The 23,999-nt window shown below is 36.0% G+C and overlaps 1 protein-coding gene and 1 pseudogene across 1 annotated transcript in view; one reads left to right on the forward strand and one right to left on the reverse strand.

Moving 5' to 3' along the window:
* The first annotated feature begins 571 nt into the window (after window positions 1-571).
* The window catches only part of CBL (Cbl proto-oncogene), a 94,674-nt gene continuing 71,246 nt past the window's right edge, over window positions 572-23,999 (forward strand). Inside the window, 2 exon segments of the mRNA XM_006912610.3 lie at window positions 572-1,021; window positions 17,756-18,003. Of these exon segments, the coding sequence (XP_006912672.1) occupies window positions 824-1,021; window positions 17,756-18,003 (446 nt within the window). The 5' untranslated portion in view covers window positions 572-823.
* LOC112480300 lies at window positions 22,303-22,421 on the reverse strand (annotated as a pseudogene).

A 23,999-nucleotide genomic window follows, 5' to 3' on the forward strand; every position in this document is an offset into this window, starting at 1 on the left:
AAGAAAGGGAGAAGTGTTTTGTTTTCAGAGGTCAAAAGGCCTGAAAGAAGAGCTCACGGCCTGAGTGTCTCAAGCCTTTCTGGGGTCTAATCAGGTTCGAACAATCTGCAGCATTTACACTCCTGTTCTTGGTCCAGACTTCGTAAGAGTTTAAAACCAGGGGGTAGGAAGGTAACTTTCCATTTTCTCTCACAATGTGAAGAAGCAAATAACTTTAAGCTCAGTTTCCTCATTTGTCAGGAGTGGGGAAAAGACTTGATGTTAAGGTTCTCTATGGCTACCTGTCCCAAATAGTTCAATGGCCCACTCTCGGAGCGCCAGCCTACAGCCCACAAGGAATATGGAGAGCTCGGCTTCTGCCTAGTGCGCAAACTCCAGGTTAGACCCCGCCCCTCCCTCGCCCCGCTTCTCCGGCAGAGGGCGCAGGCGCGAAGGTTCCGCATGGCCGTGCCCTGGCCTGCCCCTGGGGGTAGGGACTCAGGGAGGCGGTGCGGAAACTTGGCCGCAGCTTTCCGGGGGTTTGTCGCTCTGGTGGGGGTCGCTCAGGAGGGGTCGCTACCAAGTACGGGCGGGGCGGCCCACTTCCCTAAGCTTGGCACGCTTCTCCCGCCCCCGTGCTCGCGCTTTCTGAAGGGGCGCGCCCGCACGGAGCCGCCCTCCCAGCACCGCCCACTCCCCTCCCCGTAGCTGCCCCTCCCTCCGCCAGGACAGCCGGTGGCGGTGGCGGTGGCTGGGTGAGGCCCCTCCCTCACGCCCTCCTTTCCCTCGCTCGCAGCCGAGTTGAGCCGGCGTACGCGGCTGGGCCCCCAACACTCCCCGGGCCATGGCCGGCAACGTGAAAAAGAGCTCTGGGCCTGGGGGCGGCGGCGGCTCCGGGGGCTCGGGCTCGAGCGGCCTGATCGGGCTCATGAAGGACGCCTTCCAGCCGCACCACCATCACCACCACCACCACCTCAGCCCCCACCCGCCCGGGACCGTGGACAAGAAGATGGTGGAGAAGTGCTGGAAGCTCATGGACAAGGTGAAAGGCCTGCGGACGACCCGCGGGAGCAGGGGTGGGCGTGGGCGGAGGGACCGAGGGAGGGGAAGGAAGGGACAGAGGAAGCTGGGGGAGGGGACGTGTCATGGGAGGCTGGAGAGAAGAGCTGGGGTGACGAGGCCTGGGGGTAGGGGTCGTGGGGGTGGGGAAGAGACCGGGAAGATGGGAGCCAGCGGTGGGGGAAGGGCTGAGGCGGTTGGGAGTGGGCAAACGTTGAGGTGGTGTGTTTGGGGTAGCGAGACAAAGATGGGGTGGGGGCTGGGGTGAAGGTTAACTGGGTAGTCACCAGGGCGGAAGTGTAATGGGGGAGCAGAGTTTGGGGCTCTGTGCAGGGTATAGGGATGTGGGTCACGGAATTGGCCCCGGGAGATAGGAGGCGGGGGATGAGAAAGTGTTTGATTTACCGGCTAGGGCTGTTAGCTGTTTGAGGAGTCGAGCTCTGACTCGTGAATTGAATTATGTTTATGGGTTCTGATGAAGAGACCTGGGGTTAGGACAACTCCGCAGACAAACTGCGCTCTGGGTAATGGTTTAGTTTTTTTCTCATTAAGATGTAACACCAAGATAAAAGAAATAGGGATGTTTAAATGGGTCAAGGAAGGAACTTTGCTCCACATCTAGCATTGGCTCAAGTTTTTAAATCCTCCAAAACATTGGATATGATCCTTTGCTGGTACTCAGATAGGCATTGATTAAACCACAAGTTCTGGTTAGAACCATTATCTTCTGAAAGGTGTATTGACTGAGTATGCTAAGCAGCAGATTCTGACTTCTTCCAGGACTTCCTCCTTACACTGACTGCTTTTAGCTGGGTTCTACTTTTTGTAGCGGAACTGCCTCCTTATTCCAGGACCTGACTTGAAGCTTGTTCGACGAGCTTCTTTGATTAGCCCTTTTTTAAAAAAAGTTTTTTAGCAAGTGTGAAAAATAACGCGTTTATATTTAGCCACTTTAAGTTCGGCATTTGGGTGAATTTTACTTCCTTACAGTGTGTCTGTGTAATGAAATATACTGGTTAGTCCCAAGTACTTCCAAGTGTTTAAGCAGTCCAGTGATTTTTGTTCTAGAGAATTCAATACAATATTTCCTTGATATTTTTCACAGTATTAATAACTTATTTTCGCTAAATTCATACTGCAGATGAAAAGTGATTAGAAGGATCTAGCATATTAAAGAGAATGGTGTTATTTCCTCTAGAGTAAAAAAAATTTTTTTTGATTACTCTCTCGTCTGAAGTTTCTCCTCTAAAGTTCTTCATGGATTGTTTTGGATTAGAATCAGCTAATAAAAATGATTATGAAGCACTTGGCAAATATAAATGTGCTATATAAATGCTTAATAAGTCCTGTGTGTAAATTAACTCTCCTGTAGTGCATAACAGTGGTTTCAGAGCCACTTTTTCAGGGCTGGTTTTTTTCATGTTAAATTATTGGTATTGTAATTAATGTTACAAGTATTTATAGGTTGAGTAAATTGTAGTGCTCATTTCATTATTAGAAATTGTAATAAAACTATTACAAAAAGTTAGGCATGTAAAGGAAACTTTAAATGCTTTGGTATCTTCTACAAAATATTGAATGTGTTCAAAACATGTTTGTAGATTTGCATTTTAGAGATTTACAGTTAGGACCAGAAAGGTTCTCCTGGAATAGAAAAAAATATTTGCATTTTTAATTAGTTTCTCATATAAGACATGTGTATGCAATATATCAAAATTGTATTTATTAGAGATCTCTCTTGAACAAAAACTTTTCATCAAACTTTTGAGTCTAAGGTAATCCAAATAATATCCCTCCTTAAATCTTACTCCTTCATCTCTTTAAAATATGTGTATCGAATTTTTATTTTTTCTGCCGAGTGTTTAATTATTTGGGAAGAATAAAGAGGACCCAAAGTTTTGAGTGGAAGTGTTTTTCAGGTGTTGACAGTTTCAAGGAAAGTAGGCTAGTTTTTCCATTCTCATATAGGGAGAATGATTTTTTATTATTGTGTTGCTTGTCTTTGAAGATGATTTTTAGTACTCTCTGTGCTTCATGTCACATATTACTAGTTGGTCTGAAATGAAAACTTAGTACTTATTTCTGATGTATTACTCTGATAGATTCATACTGTTTTCTAGATTTTCTGAATACTTCCGTAGTGGTGTTAGATTGCACAGTCTGTTTTACTCTTGATGTTTTGAGCATAAATATTTTTTTTCACTATTTTTATTGTTGAAAGTCTTAAATGTGTCACTAACCCTTTTTGACTTCATGTGGTATAAGTCAGCACTCCCCAGCTTTTTTGGCATCAGAGACCAGTGCTTCTATGAGAATCTAATACCTGATGATCTGAGATGGAGCTGAGGCTGTCATGCTAGTGCTGGGGAGCAGCTGCAAATATAGATGAAGCTTCGCTTGCTTGACCACCGCTCATGTCCTTCTGTGCGGCCCAGTTCCTGACAGGCCATGGAACCGGTCTGTGGCCCGGTGTTTGGGGATCCCTGGTCTAAGTGATGAACTTATTGTCAAGTCCACAAATATTTTCACACATTTATTGAATTTAGTTATAAGCCACCATCTTTTACCTGTTTTATCCTTGTCATCGAAGCTAGATGAACATTATCCCAGCCTATTATCAATCAATTTATTGATTTAGCACTGATCCCACAATATTGCATGCTTACACATGGAGAAGTTGGTATAAGTCATGGGTTTTGGTTAACATAGGCCCATTTACTAATCCATTCATAGGCTCAGTTTACTAATCCAGTGGAACTTAAACTCATTGTTGGTAAAATGCTTGTGCTAGAATGCTTTTTATTAAATAACATGCTCAGCCTCTAGTTTTTTTTTTTAACCATCCCAGTATCTTGTAATTAACATTTGTGTAAATACTTAGAAGAAAGCGTCTAGTAAGTAAAGAGACAACTGCATAGGGCAACAGAGAGAGAAGTCATATAAATGGCCTTGAATGTAAATATAGAAGAAGTAAGATATTTAGTTTAGTGAGAGACTCAAAATTCCATTATGAAGTAGAGTAGGAGGTGGCAAACTTTTTTGTCAAGGTACAGATAGTAAATATTTTGGGCTTTGCTGGCCACATACTCAGTCCCACATTCTTTGTTGATGTTTTTACAATGATTTAAAAATGCAGAAGCCATTCTTAGCTTGCAGGTGTACAAAAAAAGGCTGCAGGCTGTAGTTTGCTCACTTTTGAAGTAGAGCATCATGCTGGCAGTATTTTAGGTCTATACTATGTTTTTATTTTTAACTTACATCACTAAAATATTAAGGTGTTGATTTTTTTTTAATGGGCTATAATTTATTGGAAAATACTTTCCCTTAAAGCAAGAGTTCAAAAAAAGTGTTTTCAAAAGATGATCCTTTTGCTACCCTACCTTCTCCCATTTGCACTGCCCCTCCACCCAAAGACCTCTAGTTAACTTCCTATATTTTGAAACGAAGAGGTACTCAATAGAATTTATGAATCAGTATATTTCATTGGACTACTTCCTCCCTCCCTTACCTTTTTTCCTGTTTCCATGCTTACTATATCCCAAGCATAGTACTAGGTGTAAATTCTTATATTCCAAGAGATTACATTATAGTGATAAGTTACTACATAAGTATGTACAAATGTTAAGGGATTTCTTAAGTTTAAACATTTTGTGCACATTTCTTCGGTATTTACCTTAACCTCTCAAGATTGTAAACTCCATGAGGACAGCAACTATAATCTCCTTATCTCCTGCAGTGTCCAGTCTTAAGGCTTTACACAATAGTAAGTGCTATGTTAATATTTGTTAAATTGCTTTGTGTGTCCCAAAGAAATTACTTAAAGGAAAAGGTATGGGGTGAGAATATTAACTGCATTAAACTGACATTTTTTTGCAATAGCCCTTTGGTAATGTCATCCTTGTTTTATAGTTGAAGATAGGCTCAGAGAGTTTTTGTAACTCAGTTAATAGTGGAGAGATTTGGAATCCGGGATTACCCTCTCCTGAGGTTTAGTTATTTTCTCTATACAGTACCTGGAAAATGACGTTTGTAGGTACACAATAGCATAATACACATACTCACATACCCTGCCATTCACACAATCAAAGTAGACATTCTCTTGAATGATATTAAGATAGTGTTTAACTAGTACCATTCAGTGTTATCTACTTTAAGTTAAGAGTTTTGTGTCTCTTCAAATTATGTGTACTGGTTACTTTGCATGGTGATCTTAGACGCTGTACACATTATTTTCTCATTCTTAATTTAAGTTATCTATGGTAGCTTTTTATTTTTTATTTCATCTCTCTCCCCGGACTAGAGCTACTCAGGACCAAGGCTTTGTCTTAATTTTACTTCCAGTGCCCAATACATAGTGCTTGCTTAGTAAAGTGCAGACATTTAACAAAGTAAAGTGGGATCAAAACATATTCCCTCATTTTCTATATGATTAATTAGGAGGATCAGTAGGGAATCTTTATTTTTAGTGCTTAATTGAAGTGACAGTTATAAAACTAATTTACCCTTTTTGGTTATAAAGGTAATATACCTGGTCATTATAAAACACGAAGTGTTGTTTTTATGCCTATTAAGAATTCCCCCAAAGGATGTAAAATTCTTTATAATTCCTTATGAAACGTGAGCTCAGTTGAGCATGGTAGAAATTTTGAAAGGTATATAGAATGAAAGTAGCATTAGGTCAAGGAAGAAGATAATCTGCTCTGTTCAATTTGTGGCTTTGGTTGAAGTTTTCAGTGACTCTTGATATAGTAAAACCTGTCTTTAATGTGTTGTTAGTCAACAGTATACATATGATGAACCTGATAAGTCATCAGCAGATTGGTCCCTGACTCTTTGTTTTCAGCAGTTCATTCTATATTCAAATATACAATAACATTTATACAATGAAAAATTATTTCTCTAATAACTAACCTAGAGCATTAAAAGAAAAATGGACTGAGTATTAGTTTGAAAACTGTCTCTAAACTTCAATCACATTTTCTAATGAAATTGTTAGTTCTGATCTACATTAGGTTTGTTAAAAGTCATTGCGAAATATTTTCATGATTAGTACATTTTGTGCTGGAAGGAAATAGGTGGGAGTAGTCAACCAGGAACACTAGAAGCCAGCCTCAGCTCTGTCCCCATAATGTTCCTTCCTGCAGCAGGTCCCAAAAGGAGGAAGGAAAAAGGGTGCTGATGATGGCTTTGGTGGTACACACACAACCCCTGGGGATTCAAGCCTTGGGGAGATGCAGTACTTCTACCATAGAAGCTCCCACGGTTCCTTCAGAAGAAATCAGTAATAACTCTGGGTCTTCTCTTGGTAGCTATTGGGATGGATGGTGAGTCTTGCTTATTGCTTAGTAGGTGCCTGGGCACCTTCTCATAACCACCACTGACTGCTGCCTTCCCTCTGGCTCTGGGATCAGTCACGGAGAAGTCTGAAAATGAGGTCAACTCGTTGGTACTTCAGTGAGTGGGGTGGGATCCTAATTCCTGCCTCATTCTTTCTTAGACCTACTTTGAACAGCAGTATATTGTGTAGCACTCTGTAAAAAACAATTCATGAACCACAAAATGTACAGAACAAAATATAAAAGTTTGCTTTTACTCTCATATTTCCAAACGACCACCCTCTCCAGAGGTAACTACTGTCTACAGTTTGGGGTCCATTCCTCCAGTCCTTATCCTCCTTTTTCCTAAATGACTCTGAGAAGATTGGATGGACAGCATTGCCCTTGAAAGATTTATCAGTTTGATCAAGTTGTTGACTTTTTATTATTTACTAAGACTAGTAACTAAGTTCTAATCATTCCTTTTATTGTAGAGCAGTTTACAGTTTCACATCAGAAATCTCAAATAATGTTTCTTATGAGAATGAAACTGAGATTCAGAGAGATTAAATAACATGCCTAAGTCACCCAGCTAATACTTCTGTTTTTTATGTGGATCTTGAACAGGTATTTAGACTTTGCTAAGTGATTTCTTATAAACCAGCGCTTCTCAGACTTCAACATGAATTCATATCATGTACAGTCTGAGTAGATCTGGAGTGGGGCCTGAGATTCTGCATTCCTGACCGGCTCCCAGGTAAAGTCAATGCAGGTGGCTCTCACACTTGAGGGAGCAAGGCTCCACACTGTTAGTTGCTTTTATTTTAGATAAACTTGACAGATTTTTTTTAAAGAAATTGCAATAGAATATCCTATTTTTGTTTAAGATTTTAGTTATGTTCTTAAATTTTGAGAATAATACACACATAAAATTATACATTTTTAAGCAAAAGCCAGATTTTTAATAAAATTGGTTTTATAATTTTTTCTTTGTTAAATTTGCTGTATTATGGAGATTTTCCATGTTAATGCCACTTATAGGTCTTCTTGAATTCTTTTTTAAGGGCTGTTTAAGAGTTTATAATATGTATATATAATACATTTATATTGATAATCTAGATTTTTTTTGATATTAGAAACTATACTTCAGTGACTATTCATTGTTCAATTTCTAAATATTTCTTTAGAATAAACTTCTGGAAATGGAACGTGCTGAGTTAAAGGAATTCTATATTAAAGTTTTAAAAATATATATTGGCACATGACCCCCCAAAAAATCTGCTTCTACTCAGTCTGTTTAGTTCACTAATTTTAAATATGATAGCTCATTCCTAGTTAACTTAGGTAAAAATTATGTTGGCACCTTTCCACACATTTTAATTGAACACAAACCATATACCAGGTGGTAAGGCATTAAAGATGACCCAGCACACTCACACTTAGAATCTGGCGCTATAACTGAAGGTATACAAAGAGCTCTGGGATAGCTCTGTGGAAATCATTAGGGAAACTATTATTTAATCCTGAGGAGACAAGAAAGGGGACTGGGAATGGGGAGGCACTTTAGACCAAGCAGGCACATCTGCAGTATCCTAATTTACAGTCATTTCTTAATTAGGGTCATACATCCAAAAGTAATGCTGAAATCATTTAATCTCTAGTTCATGCTGTTTGGTTTGATATTTCACTGATACGTCTAGGCAGTCTAGGAATTATTTTGCCCTTTTAAAAATAGAATCCATGTATAAAAACTGCATGATTAATATGTCAGCACATGTCATTTATTTAATTTCATACATTGTATTGGCTGTATTTTTTCCTCCAATTAATGTGATATGTGAAAGTAATGAGATTGGTAATTAGTTACAAGTGGCATAGTGTTAGGTAGCAATTACAGTTCAGGTCCCTGAATGGAGTTTCTATAAATAAAATCAATAATGTAGAATAGTAATTAGAAGTAAAAGGCTTTTTTATTGGGGCCATTATCTAGTGATGATATGTTGCTTTAAAAACAGTATAGCTTTTTGATTTCTCTTTGGAGGAAAATCAAGAGTTTTCATTCAAAAGCTTCACTGTGTATCTACACTTGTAAAACTGTTAAACCTCTTTGAGTTTCTGAGTTGATGAGTTTCTAAAACTTGAAGGTTTAAGAAGACTAGAAACGTAAAGTCTTTAGAGACTTTAGAAATTAATTGATCTTTCATTTATAGAGGCAGAAATTAAGCCACAGAGAGATGAGTAACTTGCCTAACTAAGGTCATGTAGCCAGTTGATGTCATTCACCAGAGTAGAATCCAGGGCTCCAGACTCCTATTCTGCTGTCCTTTCCATTTAACCTCCTGTTCCCTTGAGCAATATTGATTCTTTTAAAACTAATCAAACTCTACTTATTTTATGTGTAGCTCAACATACTGAATACTTGTTTTTGAGCATAGTGCTTACTTTTATTTATTTGCATAGTGCTTATTTTAATCATGTTTTAATGTACGAAAAAGTTTGAGATGAAAAATGCTTCCATGGTTATGTCAAGGTCTATACAGATAAAAGTATTTAGTTATTCATAGTCCTATATGCTTATAGTTTTCTGTCTAATTAGAAATGCAGGTTCCTTAGTGTTAGAAAAGATTGTGTTTGGAATAGAATTACGCTTAGGCACAGTTCTTTATAGCTTGTTTTCTCTTTTTAAAAATTTAGCAATTTCCAAGCATTATTTTATTCCTCTTTATTGTGATCTCGCACTTTCCACATTTTTTATATTGACCGTTGAGCCTTGGCAGAAGCAAAGAGAGGAGCTAGCCTAGTGAGAAAACTATTATGGATGGAGTGTATGGCAGCTGTACAAGGATATTGTTGGTTTCCCAGAGCTATGCACAGTTTCTTTTTGACATTGTTCTGAGTGATGCTGTAAATGTATCGCAGAAATAAACAAAAGGCAGCCATTTTTTGCTATTGCAAGATTTGGAAAGCAAAATAAAGTTGGCCAAATGGAGGACAGACTAAGCAGGAAAATATTTTGTCTTTCAAAAATTTTTGGTGAATTTTTTAAAGCTCAGAGTGCTTATTTGTGCTTCAGGTAACTATGACTGCCAATTTAAAATTTACTAAATAGTAATGGCATGTTGTGTTGGCCTTTGATATTTGTTAACTATTGACTTGAATTATTCACAGAGCCTTTTTGGAACGTTTTTCCTAGAGATTATAAATATTTAGGACCCTTTTTTTTTTTCAAGAAGACTTTACTGTAAAAGAATAGGTCTACCTATATATTTTTGTTATGGTCTATGTTACTATTAAAGATTCAGAGTCATTAGTGGAGTGCTGACCCATGGTCATGTGATGATTCATCTCAAAAAGTTCTTGGGAAAAGCAGACATTTAATCTACAAATGATCTTTTACGAGGTCACATTCTAAGGATAGATTGGTAATATTCCTGGAACATACATGGTACTAGTTTGAAAATGCAAATTAATCAAGGTTTTGGAGACATTTTTTACTCATAGTGTAAATCTGGTGTGTTATGAGAGGTGACATTTTTCAGTTCATTAGCATTAATGGCATTTACTGATTGCATATTATGGGTTGGGCAGTGTATGTAAGATCAGAGCAATTTTAGTTTAGTTTTTGTTATTGAAAAGTATATCTTTTCCAGAGATATTAGGCATTTTAATGTGAATTCCATGATGTTAATACATTTGCTTTTAAATAGGTAGAATATGTGGGTTGGTATGTGTAGCCCTGGATATGAATGTAAATACTTTTATTGGGAACTCTGCTTGGTTTGGACCTTTAAAGGCATGGATACTGTAGCTTTTGTAGATTGTTGGTCACCCTATCCTTGGGTGGCCTTTTCTCTATTCTTTGGCTACCAGTTTGTCAGAGACCATGCAGAACTGGGAAGGTAGCTGTGGCCTGGATGGTAGGAAAAATGGTATCTGTTTCTGGGAGTCATCAAAGGGTGATGTGAGGTCTGCCATTGTCTTCAATAGATGATTCCCACCTACCTTGCATATAAGCCTGGTCAAGTTGTATGGAAATGGGGAGAGGAACTAACACTTACAGAATGCCTACTTTATTGGAAACTGTGCTGTCCTTTCATAAACCTTTTATTATGAGGTAGGTATTATCTCTTTTTACAGAAAGAAGAACTGAGGCTTAGAGGTTAGGAAATTTACCAGTGACTGAAACAGGACATTTTGATATGCTGTTTGATACAATCTTATCAATATATTAAAACACTTGGCCTTTTAAAATTTTAATTGAAACTTAAAAGGTTATATTTTAGGCTTCATCTTAATGTCTCCTTGTTAATTCCCTGCCTACTCCACATCTCTGTCTCAATCACCTTGCTCTCTGCATTTTAGTCTCACTGACCTTTCTGTTCCTCAGACAAATCCAAACCTGTTTCTACTTTAGGGGTTGGGTTAGTTGTTCCTTCTGTTTGGGCTATTCTTCTGCTGAGTCTACGTGGCTGACTCCTTCCTGTAATTTCAACTCTTAACCTAAAGGCATTTCAGAAAACATTTCTCTATTCACTATTCTAAAGTAGTCATCTAGCATTTTCTAATTACTCTATTTTAATGTCTGCATAGAACCTGCTATTTTTTCCTGTTGATTTTTTAAAAAATTGTTTATTGCTTGATTCAGATTCAGGGATGTTGTCTTTTCATTTCTGTGTCCCAGTACCTGACGTATATTTGTTGAATGGATATGTTGAGAAAAATCAAAACCATCAGCTATAACTTTAGCTTACTATCTCCATATCTCTGGATTTGTCTCTGAACCTGTCCTCACCCACTTTCTTTGTTTTAGAGGAAAGAAGTGTAGGGACGTGTTCAGTGTTCCTAGCTGTGTTGTAGATCCCATTTCCTATTGTCTTGCCAGAAACCTCAGTGTTTCATTTATCTCTTTTTCTCTTCTGGTTCTTTATTTATGTAAAACATGTTCAATTTTCCCTGAAAATAAAAACTTTTTGTCATATATACCTCTTATAGTCTTTGCTAGATCTTGATCTCTTAGTTTCAGTGTCAGTCTCCCCTACCTCCTTCCATGGACTAACCCAAGAACCATTTAAAAATTTTTTTATATATTCTGTAAAAATATATTCTGAATTATAAACAGCTGACTTACAAATGAGGTTTTGGAATGTAACACACACTGGGGACTGTTTGTATTTGTTTTATGACTTCTTGACTCTCTTGCACTTAGAATATAGTGGTCTTCTGAGATAGAATCTTTTTCTTGGCTGTGTCATTCCCTTTCGGCTTGAAACACTTGATAGGAGGAGCAATTTCTAAAACACTGTTAAAAATATTCATGCATCAAATATTTTTGTTGATTTAGCTTGCCTTTATTTGCTAGGCTTCTATATAGGGTTGTTTTTCAAAAGTTCAGGATATGATTGTACAGAGAATCAAATATCTAGCTTTAAAATTTTAATAGTCTTACTTATTGGAAGTCACTGATGAATAGTCATTAAATGGTAATTTTGCAGTTCTAGATGGACCTGACGATTTCACATTGGGGAAATCTATCCTAAGGAAATAATCTGATACATAGAAGAGTAAAATGCCCAAAGATGTTCATCACAATGGTATTTGCAATACTAAAGACTTGAAAACCATATACATGTTAAAGTGAGGAGTGATGGTTAAGATATGTTATGGTATATTCATAGAATGGAATCATTTAAACAGCTCAATAAGTTTATAATGAGCTTTTGGTGACGAAAAAAAAAGTATCTTAAAATGTGAAATAATGAGCAAGATATAAAACTTCTGCTTCTACCAGTATTGGACTGGATCGTTTCAAATCAAGTATATCGTTGATAACTAGAGAAGCTAGAAGATGTTGAAGAGCTATAAGGACATTGAGGATTAGACCAAGTTCTGGCAGATAAAGTTCTAAGAGGTGAGTCTGAAGTTTGAGGCTGCCTTGCCCATGAGGTCATTGCTGATTCTGGAAGTGACAGCTGAGAAGCTGAATAAAATTTTCAAAATATTTATGTCAAGGAGGACCAAAAATTGGATTTAGAGTCTACCAAGGTGGAGGACCCAGGGAAACACTCTAGGTTTTGGGTTGGGTTCCTGAGGGCCTAAATCATAGGAGTAAGAGTGAAACAGAAGTAGACTTGTCTTTATAAAGACTGAAGCCCAGCTTTTTAATCTTCTCAATTCTGGATTAGATTAAGGTGATCTGGAATTCCTAGTGTCCCTAGCCTATCTACAAAGGTAAATCCTTTCTGAATAACATCATCCATGGCCTCAGCTTGTCTGTATAATTTTTATATACGGTATTCAGCATTCAATAAAAAAATAACTAGGCATATGAAAAGACAAAATGCAACTGAAAGCCAAGAGGGAAAATTGACAATAGAATTGACAACACCCATGGAGATACAGCTATTTGAGTTACCAGTCTTAGATTTAAGGTATATTTATGATTAGTGTGTTAGAAGAATTAAAGACAAAATTGATAATTTTGAGAGGCTTGCTAAAGAATGAGATAGAAATTCTAGAAATGAATAACATAAGAATTGATTAAGAACTCAGTGGATGGGTTTAACAACTGAAGGAAAGAATTAATGAAAAAAAGATAAATCAGAAAAAAAAAAAAAAACCAGGCTTAAGCATTGAGAGACAAAAGAATAGAGAATACAGAAAAGAGTGTAAGAGACATATGGAAGATGGTGAAAAGGTCTCATATATAAGTAGTCAAAGTTCCAGAAGGAGAGGAAAAAGAGAATGGAGTAGAAGCAATATTTGACGAGAAATTGGCTGATACTTTTCCCAAACTGATGAAAACCATCAAGTCACAAATCAAAAAAGCTTTATAAACACCAGGAAAAATACAAATAAAATACACCTAGACACATTATAATAAAACTGCTAAAAACCTGAGCCAAAAAATCTAAAAAGAAACTGGACAATAAACGACATTTTACCTTCAAAGGAGCAATGAAACTGATAGCCTACCTTCAATAGTAACAGTGGTATCCAGAAGACATGAAAGAGCATCCATGAAATGATGACCAAAAATAATGGTTAATCTTTATTCAGTGAAAATCGTCTTTTAAGGTGGATAGAAAGTGAAAGTGTTTTCAGGACAAACAAAAACAGAATTTGTAGCCAGGCAGACCTACCTTAAAGGAAATACTTAAGGATATTCTAGGAAATACTTAAGGATATTCTTTAGGCTTAAGGAAGATAATTTCAGATGTGATGAAAAGCATTGGAAAGGGTAGTTGAGTGGATAAATATGAATGGATATTGGCTATATAAAATAATAATAATAATAATGACCTGTGGATTTTATAAGCTCTGTGGAATTAAAGTATATGATAGTAATAGCACATAACTTGAAAAGAGTAAATGGAGTTAGTGTTCTAAGTTCCTTGCATTGTCTAGAAAGTGGTAAAAATACTAATTTATATAACATTTCATGAGTTAGAGATGCATGTTATACTCGCTAAGGTAATCACTTAAAAGAGTAGTAAAAGAATATATATTTGACGAGCTAATTGGGGAGAAAATTGGGAAAATAAAAAATGCTTAAACCAAAAGAGGACAAGAAGGGAAACTAAAGGATTCTGGAACAGGAGAGACACATAGAAAACAAATAGTAAATTACTTTATTATTTATTATAGGACTAGTACTTATTAGGTGAACCATATGAAATTGCCAATATTTGACCTATGATAATAGTAGTTTCATAATTTAAGTGTAAACAGTTCAAATTGGTAAAACCAAAGATTGTTAAAAGGGTTAAAAGGAAGCCAGGTAAATTCTGCATATAAAGGGTCACACATTAAGTGTGAGAATACAGAAAGTTTGAAAGTAGAAATGAAAAAGATATATCATTGCAAATACCAACTCAAGAAATCTGGTTTAGCTATGTAATATAAACTGAACTTTAAGGCAAGTAGTGTTATTAGAGATAAAGAGGGATATTTCATTGATAAAAAAATTCAATTTACCAAAAAGAAAATAAAAAGGATGTTCAAGAATATGCAGTATTATAATTGCATTGATATTTTAAAATGAATAGATAAAATGTTTAGCAGTCCTTATGATTTATAATAAATTTAAAATACTAGTGTTGTCAAACTAATTAGTCTTTGCAGTTATAATTAGTTCCTTTTGTGTCTTAAATCCTCTCTGAGATCTTAAAAGTTCAACACATACTTTTCTAGTTTTTCTAAAAGCTTTAAAGTTTTTTCTCCTCACAGTAAGATCTTTAATTCACCTGAAATTTATTTTCATGTGATGTGTGAGGGAACTTTTATTTTTTTCCAAATGCATAACCAATTTCCTAGTCGTTTTTCTGTTGAACTCTGATTTGTTATGCCACTTCTTGATACTGACTTTCTGGACATGCGTAAGTCTACGTTTGGGTTCTCTTTGGTTCCATTTGGCCATTACTGCCTTTGGTCATCATCATACTATTTTAATTATAAGGTATACTAAGTCTTGATAACACATTGGGTAAACACCATCTACCTTTTGATTTTTTTTTTTTTTTTTCTTTCCAAAATAGGCTTTGCTGGTTTTGGTCTCTTTTTCTTCCATGTGAGTTTTGGGATCAGCTTGTTAATTTCCATGAAAAAGCTTGCTGGAATTTTTATAGGAATTGCAATGAATTTATACACTAAATTGAGGGAGAACTGACATTTTTAAATTGAGTCTTTCTATCTTTAAACTTAACAAAGTTTTCCATTAATTCTGTCTTTTATGTTCTCTTATAAAGTTTTATAATTTTCTTCATGAAAGTCTTACACATCTTTTGTTAGATGCATTCTTAGGCAGTTAAATTTTTATGCCATTTAAATGGCAACAATTAAAATTATATTTTTAAATCATTTATAAAATATTTATAAATGTTGTTTGTTTGTTATATTGATCTTGAATCCAGCAACCTGTTAGACTCTTTTATTGTTTCTAATGCTTTGTCAATTCTCTTAGATTTTCTTCATGGACAGTTATATCATCTACAAATAAAATTTATTTTTTTCTTTCCATTACTTACACTTTTACCACCTTCGTATGCATACCTAAACAATATAGTTTAGAGGGATATCTTTTGAAAAGTAGTCACATACATGTATTCATGTTGTATTTATTTTGTTTCCGGTTTCTTTAGATTAACTTTGGGAGGAGCATCCGCATGGTAGTGTAGTGTGTTGTTATTGCTAATAAATATACCATAATTTACCCACTGTACTGTTAATGGACATAGAGGTTGTCTGCAGTTTTTAGATATTAAACATTTTTTTGTATGTGTATTTGTATTTTTGTATGTGTAATTGTATGTGTATACAATTATGGTAAGAAGGTATGTGTGTAAGACGATAAGGACTCGACTCTTTACTCATTGATGTGGCAAATTATCATTATTGAGGAGAGTCAGAACCAGGAAGAGCATCCTTGCTTTTTGTCCAGTGCATTACTTAGCTAATGTTAATGTCATAAGGACATTGGCACTTGTTTATAATGGAATATTTATTAAGGAGTGGTGGTCACTAGGCATAGCTCTATTCAGAAGGAGAAAAAATAGGGAGATATCTTGCCTCAACTTCTCCCAGTTACACTAGGCTTCTTTAACTGAATCCACTGGTGTCACCTCTATTATCAACCACACTATCCACCTCCCTCCTCATCATTCCGTCTCCCCTCTCCCTTCTCCATACACCCAACAACTCTGGGAGTCTCAGGGAAAAAGGAGATAGTCTTTGTACTGTAGTGAGAATAATCCAGGGGTTTTATCTTAAGAGTGGAGTTTCACTAGAAGAGTGCTGGCATGCGTGGTCAGGTAGAGATGGCAGAGATAATGGGTACCAAGACCACCTGCCCAGAGTCATATTTCCTGGGGCGAATACTGAACACTTGCATCCTTTTACCTGGGCCCCTACTTCTATCTCCTGTTCCCTAAGAGGCCTTGCTTTCCCTTTGTGACATGTTACATTTTTCTAAATGTGTCAGAATAAAGTTGGGAGTGCCTTTCAAGGTGAAATGCCTGCCTTCCTTTCTTTCTCATATGAATAGAAGCTACCCTTTACCTTCTCTTTGGTTCATATTGCATACATGTTAGGAGATGTCCACATTTATAATGAAATTTCTATGATTTTGGGGATGTCCCTTTACTTGGAAAATCTTATTTCACAAGTGTTTCTAAAAGTTCTCCATTTATTATATTAAATATTTTAATAAGTTTAGATTTATACATATGTCACCATATTTCCAACAGTTTTCAATGAGACCATATTCTTTCCTGTATTTTATCTATTTATCTATCTATCTATCTATCTATCTATCTATCTATCTATCTATTTTTATTATGGTTACATTGGTTAAATCATGAAAGATAATTTTCTTAGATTTTCTCCTAAAGCTTTATAGATTTGCCTTTCACATTTAATTCTATTACCCGCCTAGGATGGTGGGTTTGGGTTTTTTTCGTGTGTGTGGTATAGTGTAAGGTGAGTGTTTAGCTTGATTTTCTTTTTTTCTTGGATATATTCCCAATCGTTTCACTACTATTTTTGGAAAAGACCGTTCCTTTGTGATAAGTCAGCGGGGTTTATACTTGTGTGGGTCTGTTTCTAGACTTTTCTGTTACACTAATTTGTCTTTTCCAGATACAGGAAAATCCATATAAATGGAAGGTATGAAGTAAGATGGTAGGAATAGACAAAAAGCATTGGTCATTATAGCAAATACAAAATGGACTAAACTTACCAGTTAAAAAGCAAAGATTGTTACATTGGACTTTAAAAATCTACCTCTATGTTCTTGAAAGGAGACTCACATAAAACAGAAGAAGGCAGAAAAGTTGAAAGTAAAGGTAAAAAGAGTTACTAGGGAAATTCTGAGAGACCTGCATTTATATGAGAAGGAAAGGTGCGTCCGTTCAACTCCATGCTTTGCTAGGTCCAAGGCCTCCCTGCTCCTACCCTCTACTGGATTTTAAAAGTCCAGGCCCCTGAATCACTGAGATTTCCCTCTCAGGGCAGCCATGTTCTTTGTTTTTGCCCTTGGGAATTTTCTTTATTCTCTTGTGAGGTAAGCCATGCATTTAAAAGGAATTTGCTCTATTTCACCTAGCAGTTTTTAGGCATTTGTGTGGATATCTCCCCAACCCCCAGCCCCAGTCATTTATTCTATTATGTGTTGTCTGAATCAGTAGTTTCTCATATGGTTTTAAGAACCCACCCTTCTAGAGGGAACCACTAAAAATATAAAATGATTGCCTAAGGGGCAGTGGGGTTATGGATCATTTCTTATATTCTTAACCATTTTTATATTTATGTAAAAGAACAGATTTTATAACTTTTTAAATTTAAAAAAGGAAAAGGAAATTGTCCTTAAGATCCTCCAAGTAATAGCCCTTCTTTTCCATTTGTTGCAGGTGGTGCGGTTGTGTCAGAACCCAAAGCTGGCGCTAAAGAATAGCCCACCTTATATCTTAGACCTGCTGCCAGATACCTACCAGCATCTCCGCACTATCTTGTCAAGATATGAGGGGAAGATGGAGACACTTGGAGAAAATGAGTATTTTAGGGTGTTCATGGAGAATTTGATGAAGAAAACTAAGCAGACCATAAGCCTCTTCAAGGAGGGGAAAGAAAGAATGTATGAGGAGAATTCTCAGCCTAGGTAATGGAGAGTACTACACAAATAATATATTCAGGCTGACTGCCCAAAATGGTGACACTTAGAAGTAGTTGAGTTGGTTTTAATTTTATATCAATAAGAAACTCAGGGTTGACATTTGATTTAAAGGTATGCTTTTACATTAGAGGTTGCCTTGGAGGATATTAAATCGTCCCTAGCTTTGTTTATCTTTGAAAAGTCAGTGAGTTATAGCCATGAAGATGAGAGGCACTAGGTCCTTTTAGAGAGCCCGAAGATCATGAAAATTTGTGGATAGGTGAGAGTTTGAAAGAAAGAGGTTAGAGTAAAGCTGAGTTTGGGAGTAAATAATAAGAGATCAGATTTTTCCAGAGCTATACCATATTAGGTAAATTAAAAATATGGGATCATAGGGAAAAAAAAATTAAGCCAGTAGTTTAGATAACTTTTTTTTTTTGTTAAAGGAAAGTGAAATGACATTTCTTTTATAGGTAAAGGATATTGGCAAATGCAGTTAATTCAATTAATATTTGAGGGACCACTATATATTCTTTTGTACTTATTAAATACTAAGAACTATATTGGCTATCTTATGTTATTAGCTTGGTTGTTGAAAATTATGTACCGGGAGAGAAATAGGTTGATTTTATGTATGGGTATTGTGTTTGGTTTTGTCCATTTGGAAATAAATATTAACTTATCTAGAACAAGTAAAAAAATGTAAATTTCACTAGAACTTCTTAGGGAATAAATTACTCTCAAAGGGTGACTTGAATTAGGGGGGGGTGGTAATTTCTGAGAGCATTAAGTTGGCATGTGTTACTCAAGAAGTAACTAACTAAATGGTATTCTTGTAGCCTACCACTTTAACTCTCTCTGTTGGTTTAGATTCTGGGAACCCTTGTCTCTCACTTAAAAATTTACCCCCATCATTATTCATATTACCTTTACCTACCACATTACTCAGGTTTGGTCCGGGGTATCAGTCTTTTCTTCTTAAAAAGATTTCTGGCAACTGAATTTGATGTATAGGAGCCTTTGTAACTTTTAGCTTATATAAAATTAAACTTGATTCCTTTTAATTATTTCAATTTCATGACTTTTGTTAAAACCTTGACTCTATGGACCTTAGCTAAATAGTCATTTTGTATTGCTGAGTTTTAAGAAAATAATTTTACTTTATTAGGTACCAGAACTTTAAAAATTTATTTGCCATCTACAATGAACTAGAGTCTGTCTAATTCTAGGAGGTAAAAAAGAGAATTAAGCATTCAGTTATGATGTGATAAATGCTTTAATAGAGATATGTGCAAAATGCTGTGTGAACATAGTTTTGCCTAGCTACATCAGGAAGAGTGGCACAGAGGAAGTGTTATTTGAGCTAGAGTTTGAAGGGTAAGTAGGAATTTTCTAGGCAAAGAGTGGAGAAAAGACCTTCATCACTGTGGCATGAAAATGCAGAGGCCCTGCATGTTTAAGGAACATGAGCAGTCTGATTTGGCTATAATTGGTGGAGATAGATAAGCTAGAAATACAGGTTGGAGTTAGATTGTAAAGAGCTGTTCTTTGATCTCTAGACCTTCTATAAATAATAGGCTGCCATAGAACAGTTTTTCTGAAAAGAGCATTTTTATAGTGAAATAAAAATTACAGACCTTCTGGTATTAGAGCATACTGAATATTGTTTAACATTTTTTTTTTGTGACTGTTGATAGTTTCTTACATAGAGGCAGTGTAGTATACTGGTTAAGAGGTTGGACTCTGAAGCCTACTGCCTGAGCTATGTGACCCTTCAGTTTCCTCAACTATAAAATGAGATAATAATAGTACTTTCCTTGTAGGGTTGTTGGGAATTATTAAATGGATAACTAAATGTGTAGTACTTAGAGCAGTGGTTAGCACGTTGAAAGTGACAAATGGTAAGTAAAGGTAATATGTGACTTTCATTACTGTAAATGTAGATTATTTTATCAGTGATATCACTAGGAACTAATGAAATATATACACCAATTTGCCTTTACTAAATGGCTTCATACTATGCTTGCAAGTTCTTTTGCCTTTCTTAAAACTACTGTCAGTATGCCTGTCTGTATCAATTTCACTCCCCCTAATATGAAGCTTTTAATCTACTGTGGGCTTTGAATTCATATAACCAGGTTTGTACAAATTATATGTAAAGTGAGAATAAATTTCAGTTGAGAATCAAATTTTTAAAAAATGAAGTATGGCTTTACTATATGGCTTTTACTATGTCTTTACTATATGATCTTTATGATCTGTATTTTGGTTGCTTAGAGGCTTTTGTTCCTATTCAGTTTTTTAAATTGAGATATAGTTCACTGAAATACCGTAAAATTCATCCTTTTAAAGAATTGTATACTTTATGGTTTTTAGTGTGTTAATAAAGTTGTGTAAACATCAGCACTGTCTCATTCCAGAACATTTCCATCACCCCAGAAAGAAATCCCATACTCATTAGCAGTCACTCCCCATTCCACACTCCTGCTCTCTCTACTCCAGCCCTTGGCAATCACTAATATCAACTTTCTGTAGATTTACATGTTCTAAAAATTTCCTATAAGTAGAACCATGTAATAGTAGCCTTTTTTTGTCTGGCTTCTTTCACTTAGCATGTTTTCACAATTTATCCATGTTCAGTACTTCATTCTTTTTATGGCTAAATAATTTTTCATTGTATGGATATGTACCACATTTTGATTATGGATATTTGGGTGGTTTCCATTATTGACTATTATGAAGAATACTGCTATGATCATTTTTGAACAAGGTTTTGTGTGACTATATGTTTTCAGTTCTCTTGGGTATACACCTAGGAGTGGAATTGCTGGGTCATATGGTAATTTTACGTTTAATTTTTTGAGGAACCACCAAGCTGTTTTCCACAGCAGCTATACCATTTTGTATTTCCCTAGCAATGTATGAGGGTTCCAATTCCTCATCAATAGTTGTTATTGTTTTTTTCTTTATTATAGCCACCCTGATGGGTGTGAAGTGGATAGCTCATTGTGGTTTGGATTTTCATTTCCTTAACGAGTAATAATGTTAGTATCTTTTCATGTGCTTATTGGCCCTTTTTTTGAGATGTGTTGTCTTTATTGTTGAGATGTAAGTGATCTTTACATTGCTAGATACTAGACTCTTATCAGATATATGATTTAAAAAACTTTACTCCCATTCTGTGGGTCTTCTTTTCACTTTCTTGATAGTATCATTTAAAGTACAAAAGTTTTTAATGTTGATGAGGTCCAATATTCTTTCTTTGGTTACTTGTGCTTTTGATATCATACCTAAGAAATCATTGCCTAATTCAAAGTCAAGATTATGCCTATGATCATTTTAAGTTAACTTTTTATGCCCTATATGGTATATAGTGATAGGACTTGCGTTGGACCTGTAGATCAATTTGGGGAGTATTGCCATCTAAACAATACCAAGGCTTTCAATCTATGAACATGGGATGTCTTTCCATTTATTTAGGTCTTCTTTAACTTCTTTCAGCAGCATTTTGTAGTTTTCAGTGTACAGGTCTTTTGCCTTGGTTAAATTTATTCCTATTTTGTTCTTTCTGATGCTATTATAAATACAATTGTTTTCTTAATTTCATTTTTGGATAGTTTGTTGCTGCTGTATAGAATACATTGATTTTTGTATGTCGATCTTGTATCCATCAACTCTGCAGAACTCATTTACTGGTTGGTTCTGTTAGTTTTTTAGTGGATTCCTTAGAATTTTTTACAAACAAGATCATGTCATGTGCAAATAGTGATAGTTTTACTTCTTCCTTTCCTTTGTGGATGCCTTTTATTTCTTTTCCTGCCTAACTGCTCTAGCTTGAATCTCATGTTGAATAGGACCTTATGTTGGATAGAAGTGGTGGGAGCAGACATTCTTGCCTTGTTCCTGGTATTAGGAGGAAAGCTTTCAATCTTTCCATACCATTGAGTATGATGTTAGTTGTGAAATCTGTTTTTTTCCCCCTAGGTTTTAAAACTTTATTTGCATATTAAAAATTGTGCATTTCAGTAATTAAAACCATTTGAACAACAACAAAATGGTACTCTGATTTAACTACAGTTTACAGCCTGCAGGACACCTTGGACTAGCTTGGATTTTACTCTAGATTTCACTGCCGCCACTCAGATTCTGCCTCCACCAACATGCATGTTTTTTTCCTTTCCCACTAGCCACACAGGCAGATGGGAGAGACAGGGGTAGCCTTCATTGTCAGTAGTTCTTTGATGTGAAAAAGGGCAGCACAGTCATTTAAACTTGATCCAACCTCTTTGCATCTTTTTTTTTTCTTGTCTGCGGTACCCGGTCTTCCTAGGTGGTCTCCCATCCAAGTACTAACCAGGCCTGACCCTGCTTAGCTTCCGAGATCAGGCGAGATCGGGCATGTTCAGGGTGGGATGGCAGTAGACTCTTTGTATCTTACAAAGTTAAACAGCTAAAAGAAGTAAAATAGAATGGTAATGCTTGTGGAATATAAAGTGCATGTTGGCGGTACGTGCCTCATTACGATTCGCCTACTTGCTTCTCTACTTCAGTCGTTTCTTTTGAAGTCAGTGGATTTTTCTCTTGCGTTTCTGTCTTCAGTTTCAACTTATCAAATTTCTCAATCTCAGCCACGTTGGTTTGTCATACTTGGTTGCAGAGGAAGCTGAGTGAGGCACACGAACGAGTGAGTTGGATCTGCCCAGTGGCAGTTGCAGAGTGCCAGTTGCGACATTTTCATGGACATCCTTCACGAGGTTGAGAATGTTTCCGTTTATTTCTTGTTTGTTCGATTTTTTTCTTTTTATCATGAAAGGTCTCATAGGACTTTTGTGCTTGGTTCCTGATTTTTCTTCTTGGAAGAAAGAAATTTGTAGACTTGTAAAATTCTAGTAAAAGTGACTATCTTAAATTGGAACAAGGGCAAGAATATAAGTAAGCCTCAAGAATAACTGAAACCAGGGTTGAAAATGCTGCCAAGACTCTATCTGCTATCTGCATTCTCTCAATGCAGATTAATGTTTAAATTGCAGGAAAATCTATCCTCTGCTACACCCAAGATTTAAATCTTATGGGTTTCCAGTATAACAGAATGTCTGACACATAGTCAGTTTTAACTGTGGCTTGGTATAGATCAAATAATTATCCCTGGAGCAATCAATTCTGGGAAGAAAAACTAAGTGCTGTGATTAGTCCAGCATGTATCAAGTGTCACCTCTAGATGAACCTGTTGTGGCTTAGAGAACGTATCTGTTTCCCCAGAGCCATGTGCATGAGGGAATTTGTTCCATGAGGGAATTTGCTGGAGATTGAGGAGTTAATCCCTTAAATAATCTCTAGAAGAGTATATATAAGTGTATCTATCAGTACACAATATAGTTGCTTCCTCTCTTTTAGAGAGGATATTAGATGAATTAATTTCTCTAAAGATAATTAGCCCTAATTTTTCTTAGTCTTTATAAAAAATGAATTAAGCAAAAACTATAATCTGCTTTCTTATCTTTGATCTTGAATTGTAGTTTTTGCACCTGTTTTTGTTGATGCACAGGGTGTTACAGCAGAAGCTGAATGGGATTGTATACAGTGCAGTTAATTTGCAAATGTTACTATTTTATTATTGTATCCATTTCAGAAGTAAGATAAAACTTTTCTAACTATATTACCTTTTTAGAGGTAATTTTAAGTGGAAATGATCAAGATTGGTTTTGTTGTATTCAGCTAGGAATCATTCAGAAATAGCTAAAAGCTCCTGTGATAACCACTTATTAAAGTAAAAACTAGTATTAGGTATTTTCTTTGGGGTAGACACTGCCCTAGGAGCAGTGATAGAGCAGTAAATAGGACAAACATAGTCTTTTCTCTCATGAAGCTTATAACCATATAATCTCTCTTTTTGCATTAGTTTCCAAAACATAACCTCTAAACCAGTTTTTTTCTGTTGGTTTTCAAATTATCCTCCAATGGAATAGCAGTGTTTCTCAAACAAGACAGAAGTGTTTGTGCTG

Source organism: Pteropus alecto, unplaced genomic scaffold (genome assembly GCF_000325575.1).
Source record: "Pteropus alecto unplaced genomic scaffold, ASM32557v1 scaffold215, whole genome shotgun sequence".
NCBI lineage: Eukaryota > Metazoa > Chordata > Mammalia > Chiroptera > Pteropodidae > Pteropus > Pteropus alecto.